This window comes from Cebus imitator, unplaced genomic scaffold (genome assembly GCF_001604975.1).
Source record: "Cebus imitator isolate Cc_AM_T3 unplaced genomic scaffold, Cebus_imitator-1.0 Scaffold763, whole genome shotgun sequence".
In the NCBI taxonomy this organism is placed as follows: Eukaryota; Metazoa; Chordata; class Mammalia; order Primates; family Cebidae; genus Cebus; species Cebus imitator.
Genome location: NW_016108078.1, coordinates 515398 through 523346, shown reverse-complemented (window position 1 = coordinate 523346; position 7949 = coordinate 515398). Strand labels below are relative to the sequence as shown.

Below are 7949 nucleotides of genomic sequence, written 5' to 3'. Positions count from 1 at the left end.
TTTTAAGACAGGGTCTTGCTCTGTTGCCCAGGCTGGACTGCAGTGGTATAATCATAGGTCACTGTAACCTCAAACTCCTGGGCTCAAGCAGTACTCTTGCCTTGGCCTCCTAAAGTACTGGGATTACAGGTTTGAGCCACCAAGCCCAGCCAGAATATTACATTTTTAATCCAAGGTTGGTTGAATCCATAGGTGCAGAATGCACAGATACAAAGGGCTGACTGTAGTTTTAGGCAAAAGTAAAAATGGGCCAGGCATGGTGGCTCACGCCTATAATCCCAACATTCTGTGAGGTCAAGGCAGGTAAATCACTTGAGGTCAGGAGTTTGAGACCAGCCTGGCCAACATGATGAAACCCCATTTCGACTAAAAATACAAAAAAAAAAAAAAAAAAGTTTGGTGTGGTGGCACACGCCTGTAGTCCCAGCTACTCGGGGGCTCAGGCAGAATTGCTTGAACACAGGAGACGGAAGTTACAGTGAGCTGAGATCACACCACTGCACTCCCGCCTGGGTGGCAGAGCGAGACTCCAACTCAAACCAAAAAACAAACAAAAGTAAAAATGAAACATTTCATTAAATTTGAAAGACATCTGCAAAAATGACCCAGCAGCTCTTTGTAAATACTAATTTTGAAACCCCTAGAAATATTATGACAGAGCTTAACTTATAGCTGTCAGAAATGAAGGCAGATAAACCAAACATTAGCCATGATTCTGAGCACCAGCACAAAGTAGCATTAATAACCTCATTAATAATTGCAAGTGATTATAAAATATAATTCCATATTGTATAGTAACTATGTTTTGTTTCCCTTTGCTTAGTACATACACTTGTCTCTGGATTTATGCATCAGGATGCCATGTTACTGCTTCAGCTTACTGGGACTATACACAAATTTGTTAAATTAGATACATTTTGTTGAATGTTAAGTGTCCAAAAATCTGTTTGCTGTAGTATTTGCTCTCAAGTTTTAAACAGTGATTATGTTAAAGAGCTGATTATCTTATCTATAATTAGAAGCTAGTCCAGGAAAACATTTCTCAGTATGGGTTGATTAGGATGAAATAGTTTGAAATAGTTCAGGGAAGTGGAGGAATATAAGTAGAGCCACGGTATGTAGAAGAGCCTAACTTATACAGAGGAGCTACAGTTTAGTGTGGCTTCAAGCAAAGAGATGAGGCTAGATAAGCAGGTGCAGACCAGTTCATTATTTACCATCTGAAGGACCTTAATCTTATAGAAGATGAGGAGCCATCATGTGGGGTTTAAACTGGGTAAAGAAATGATCAGTTTTGTTAGATTTGCATTCTAAGATCACTCTGCTATCACCAGTGGCAGTGCATAGAGGATGGATTAGGTAAATGTAAAATTAGTTTCCAGTGGAGTTGGTATTTGTCCTATTAAGAGCTTAAAAACTTTTCTCCTAGAAGCCAATGTTACAGCTGCTGAATACTAATTCCTTGAAGGGATAGTTGAAATAGTCTAGTGAAAGGAGATGAGAGACAGACAGACTACACGATAAGTTAAAGTTTGAGTCATTGATTTATCTTCTTGTAGAATGGTAGTAACTCTTCTTTAATTAGTAGTTTTACAACTAGGACTGGAAGCTTGATAGTAGTGTCTTCCATTGAAAAACAACTCAAACAAAAGTACATATAACAGTGCTGACTTTTTCAGATGAAAAATCTTGATGTGTAAGATGTTCTTGAGGTATTGTTAAATTTTATTTTTCTTTGGTAATAATGTTAATAACAGGATTGATATAGACATTCAAAAATATAGATATTCTACCAGGTTTGCAAGGTAACCGAAACTATCATGTTTCCTGAAATAGTAACAAATTGTATATTTAGCTTGAATTTTGCTGTTATCATAGCAAGTTTTATGTCTGTACTGTTTACAGCCTGTATCCCAACCAGCTGGAGTTGAACAACAAGCAGCTCTTCTAAAACCAGATTTAGTTAGAAGGTAAGTATCTTCAAATTAATACCATGAAAACAATAAGGATATGCTGAAGTTTGTGTACTCATTAAGTGTTTAGTGTATCTTGACTAGAGAAGCTTCTGTGTTCTTGTACTTGTGTGGGTGTTTAATGAAAATGATCGATATTATTTTTACTTTTTTATGTCAGTAGGGATCATATGGATTGTGCAGTTAACTGATGATTTTCTTGTTGTGTTTATTTATACCTTTCTGTTCTAGGAAAAGCTGGTAAGGGTTAAGGAAGGAAGTAACAAACAATAGAGTTTAGGGTAAAATTCTAGCTAATCTAAAGAAATAAATGACAACCATATATATAATTGACTTGATTAGTAGGTAAAAACTAGTATTTTTCTGAATAAAAATATAGATTGGATAGTTTTTATTGTTCTGTCTTCAAGTTCATTGATCATTTACTCATTCTACTATTAGGCCTATTCAGTGAGATTTTTTTTTTTAAATTTCTGCAATTGTTTAGTTCTATACTTTCTATGTGGTTCTTCTTAATATCTTCTATTTCTTTTATAAGACTTTGGTTTTTTCATTTGCCTCAAGATTATTTGTGATTGCTCATTGAAGAATTTTGATGATGGCTGCTTTAAAATTCTTGTTAAAGGCCGGGCACAGTGGCTCACTCCTGTAATCCTAGCACTTTGGGAGGCTGAGGCAGGCGGATCACTTGAGGTCAGAAGTTTGAGACCAGCCTGGTCAACATGGCGAAACCTGTCTCTACTAAAAATACAAAAATTAGCTGGTGTGGTGGCACATGCCTGTAGTCCCAGCTACTTGGGAGGCTGGGACCTGGGGATTGCTTGAACCTGAGGGGCAGAGGTTGCAGTGAGCTGACATCACACCACTGCTCTCCAGCCTGGGCAACAAAGCGAGACTCTGTCTAAATAAATAAATAAATAACATTCTTGTTAGATAATTCTAATATCTGATTCATCTTTTTTTTTTTTTTTTGAGATGGAGTCTGACCCTGTTGCCCAGGCAGCAGTGCAATGGCGTGATCTCAGCTCACTGCAACCTCTACCTCCCTGGTTCCAGTAATTCTTGTGCCTCAGCCTCCCGAGTAGCTGGGATTACAGGCACCTGCCACCATGCCTGGCTAATTTTTGTATTTTTAGTAGAGCCGGGGTTTTACCATGTTGGCCAGGCTGGTCTCAAACTTTTGAACTCAAATGATCTGCTCACCTCGGCCTCCTAGAGTGCTGGGATTATAGGCGTGAGCCACAGCACCTGACCTCATCTTATTGTTGTTAGATGATTTCAATAACTGATTTATCTTGGTGTTGGCATCTGTTGATTACCTTTTTGTATTCAAGTTGTAATTTTTCTAGTTTTTGTTATGACAAAGGAGTTTATTTTCATTTGTCTCCTATGCTTTTGGATATTATGTCAGGTGACTGTAGATACTATTTAAGTCTTTTTTTTTTTTTTTTTGAGACAGAGTCTTACTCTGTTGCCTAGGCTGGAGTGCAATGGTGCAATCTTGGCTAACTGCAATCTCCACTTCCCAGGTTCAAGCAATTCTGCCTTAGCCTCCCGAGTAGCTGGAATTACAGACATGTGCCACCATGCCCAGCTAATTTATTTTAATACAGATGGGGTTTCGCCATGTTGGCCAGGCTGGTCTCAAACTCCTGACTTCAGGTGATCTGCCTGCCTCAGCCTCCCAAAGTGCTGGGATTAGGCATGAGCCACCTGGCCTGTTTAAATCTGTGTTAGCAGGCAGTCACCCTTGTTTAGATGCATAGGTTCTGGCCTACTTTTGTGGGCTGTGATTCTGATGACAATTTAGTTTTCAAAGTCCTTACAGCACTGCTATTCTGATCTGTTTTGTTCACCTGGAACCCCTGGCCGCCACTGCGGGGCCAAGAGGTACAGAGTGCTTCTCTAGGCCTGCTCCCTGAGGCCTCCTCTACTGGGGAAGGACAGGGCCCACTTAAGTCCTCTTCTCTTGCTGGGTTGGGGATCAGGAGACACTGGGCTTGAGCTGCCTTTGCCTCTGGACTGGGAATTGGGAGACACTGGGCCTGTACTGCCTTTATTCACTGGGTGGGTAATTGGAAGATACCAAGCTGCTATGTTGTTACTCAAGTCCTGGGGGCCCCTAGCCAGTCCACTTTCATCTTTTCATTCTTCTGTGTGCTCCTGTGGTTGTCTACTACATTATTTCTATAACTTTTAGCTGTATTTAGAGGAGAGGAGCAGGGAGAGTTGAGTTTCTGCCATCTTGTCCCAAACACTAAACTGGTGTGTTAAGTAACTTTGGAATGTGAATTATATAGCCCATTGGCTAAAATTATATTTCTGAAGGGATTATTTGTTACTGCCATTTCTCTGTGTATTTAAAACACTCTAAGGGCAGTATTAATGTATCTTCTTCACTACTTATATTTATGCAAATTCTTTGTCATATGGACATAAAAAATTTAGGAGATTTTTATCTCTTCTTGTATATCTATATATAAGATGTTTCATGAGTAATTTTTAGGAGAAATAACTTGCTTAAATTAATTTGAAAGATATCTATTTCAAAAAGATGTCTGAGACTTAGATCTTGTTATTTAAATTTCAAACATGTTTATTGAAATTTTTGTATTTATTGAAATATGTTTGAGTTTAAAGAAAAACCTGAAAAATGCCTTTGACACAGATAAACTAAACTGCCCTTTCATAATAATATTGATGTGAGCCTGTGAAATGTAACTAATTAGAATTAATCATGTTGAGCTATTTTTATATCATTCATTTTCATTCCTTGTTCTGCCTCCTGCAGAACACTATTCTTGTCTCCCATACCTGGTCTACCCTGTTGAGTTCATTACATAAACAGGTATATTTTGAGTGATAATCGTTTTGGTTTTAGAAGTTTTATTTGAAGATACTAATAAAGTAACCCCTAAACAAACAAGATAAAACCGATCAAGAGCACCCCATAACAAAAGGTTCCACAGAAGTCTAATACTGGCATGTTTTTCTTTCATTCTCATCACTGCGAGATGTTTGCTAAGTAAATACAATGTGATCTTGATTTTTCATAATAGCTTTTAAAAAAAAGCTTTATTGAAATATAATTCACACACCATATAATTCACCCATTTAAAGTGTGTAATTTAATAGCTTTTAGTATATTCACAGAATTGTGCAATCATAACTTTTAAAAAGATATTGTAGTATTTATTGGTTTTCCTTAAACTCATTATTGATGGTTTTATAATTGGGAGTTTTTCTTAGAATTTTACTGTCAAGACTGGAATGAGTTACTTTTTTAAAAAAATATTACTAGCTTGAATCAAGATGTGACAGCTACGAAGGAAAACATCAGTAGCCCTGATAACCCAAGTGGAAATGGCAAACAGGATCGGATCAAACAGAGAAGAGCTTCCTGTCCCCGACCAGAGAAGGGAACTAAATTTCAGCTTACTGTCCTTCAGGTCAGCTTGTCAATATGGTTTTGTTAAGAGTACATAATAGAGGTTTGGAGGGTCAGAGAGGGGCAATGCTGCAGAAGTGAGTTGTAGAATATTGTGAAACCCTTTCTAACCTAACTTTTCTCCATTACAGACGTCCCAGTATGAGTATTATGTGTTCCTTCTTAAACTTAGGAAATATAAGAAAGAAAACAAAATCCATTTGTAACCACCATTCAGAGATAGCTCCTATTAATGTTTTAGTTTGTTTTTCTCTCTTTTTTCTGTATGTACATGTAGTGTTTTACATTATTACGCTTGTAATAGTACTAGTAATCACAGCAAAAATCTATTGAGTTCTTTTGTGGTAGGTACTGTAAATGTAATCCATGCATTTTATCATTTAATCCTTCAGTAACCCTGTATGATAAGTGGTAGTATATACTCATCTTTACAAATGAGAATACTAAAGACCAGAGGAGTGAAGTAATTTGCTAAGATTACTCAAGTAGCAAGTGGTAGAGTCAGATCTGAACCTAGATCAGACTTTAAAGCCCGTATCTCTAACCATACGATGTATGTTTCAGTTGGCTGCTTAAACCTATATGTAATTTTATATCCTGCATTTTCAAAAACCTAATATATCATGTATGTTTTCCTATATCATAAAATTTTCAATAACATGACATTTTAAATGGCTACATTAGATAGCTGCTTATACAGAGAAATAATTTAATCATTCTCTATGTTCTTGGTTTACGTTCTTTCTTTTTCCCAGTCTGTCTTTTTTCTAACTTGGTGTCTTCTACTCTTTTTGTCTGTCTGTCTGTCTATCTTTGCAGCAAAATCCTTGAACATAAATCTTTGTATCTATCCCTGATTATTTCCTTTTAGATCCATAGAAGTCGGATTCATGGATCAGAATATGAAGATTTTTAAAGTTTCTAGATACATGTTGCTAGATTGCTGTCCATAAAGATTGGGCCAGTTTACATTTCCATTTGCAGTGCCTCTTCTTTTGCTTAGAGTCAATTTATAGATAAAGAGAATTTTGGAAACGAATGATTAAATTTAAATCTTTGCGTTGCAGATAGCTCTAGTGACTATTATAATTTTTTTTGCCTTCTTATAAAAGTTGTATTGTTTTCTTTATCACAGGATCACATTTATAACTTATTTTTTACTGAGTAACTTGAACCTGTTAGGTTAGTCATAGAATGGCTGTTTAGATGGTATTCCACCAAGGGAAAACATAATCTTTTTAGATTCTGAGCTATTTAAGCCATTTTCCACGTATATTGTAAATGAACTAGTATAGATGTTCCCTGCACAATTTGCAAAGAGAAGTCAGTGACTAATTCTTAAACCAGTGAAATGTTTGTACGTTTGTACTCAGGTATCAACCTCTGGAGATAACATGGTGGAGTGTCAGCTGGAGACACACAACAATAAGATGGTCACCTTCAAGTTTGATGTTGATGGTGATGCGCCAGAGGATATTGCAGACTATATGGTAAGTACAGTAAGACCAAATTATCTTCCCTTCAGCATTCTGTCTTTTTTCCCCTATAATTGTCTCCATTTATTTTGAACCATCATTTTTTAAAGAGTATGATTAGCTTTAAAAAATTGTACAGAGCTAAATTGGGTTCTCATCAACTGTAAGTCACTGCATCTCCTCTGGTTTCAGTGTATTTATCTCGAAAATATGAGGAGGTTTCATTTAGAGACAATACAGATAAATGGTTCTTATCTCTGACTGCATGTGATCATCACCTGACAAGCTTTTTATAAACAATTCTATTGCCTGGTCCCCTGATTAAATCAGAATCTTTGGAGGTGAGGCCTAAGCATCAATAGTTTGTAAACTCCCCAGGTAATTCTTTTTTTTTTTTTTTTTTTAAGTTTATTTTTTTCTGGGCACGGTGGCTCATGCCTGTAATCCTAGCACTTTGGGAGGCTGAGGCAGGAGGATTACTTCAGCCCAGGAGTTCAAGACCAGCCTAGACAATGTAATGAGTGAGACCTTGTCTTTACAAAAAATTTTAAAATGCCATATGTGGTAGCCACACTTGTAATCCCAGCACTTTGGGAGGCTGAGGAAGGAGGATTGCTTGAGCCCAAGATATTCAGGCTGCAGTGAGCTATGATCATGCCACTGCATTCCAGCCTGGGCAACAGAGCGAGACCCTGCCTCAAAAAAAATTATCTTTTATTATTTTTATTTCTTTATAACAGGCTTTGAAAAACCTATACCCCCAGGTGATTCTTTTTTTCTGTTTTCTAAAAAATTTTGTGAGTACATAGGTTTATATATTTATGGGGTACATGAGATTTTTTTATGTAGGTATACAATGTGTAAGAATGACATAAGGGTAAATGGGGTGTCCCTCCCCAGGTAATTCTAATGTGTTAGCTACTGATCTAATGTCTTGCATGTTACTGTTTCATTTAGTTTTTAATATTTTCTTTCAATTGCTCTGCTTAAGGTAGTATTTCTTCCCCCTTATTTTGTCTGTTCATTACTTTTTTCTTTTCTTTTTTTTTTTTT

General features: G+C 36.7%; 1 protein-coding gene across 5 annotated transcripts in view; it reads left to right on the top strand.

Moving 5' to 3' along the window:
• Window positions 1-7949, top strand: part of WNK3 (WNK lysine deficient protein kinase 3) — a 176025-nt gene that overhangs the window by 107276 nt on the left and 60800 nt on the right. For all 5 annotated transcript variants that reach the window (XM_037735263.1, XM_017519653.2, XM_017519655.2 and 2 more), the window contains exons 11-13: window positions 1906-1970; window positions 5275-5422; window positions 6795-6911. In XM_037735263.1, coding sequence (XP_037591191.1) covers window positions 1906-1970; window positions 5275-5422; window positions 6795-6911 — 330 coding nt within the window. The remainder of the gene's footprint in view (window positions 1-1905; window positions 1971-5274; window positions 5423-6794; window positions 6912-7949) is intronic.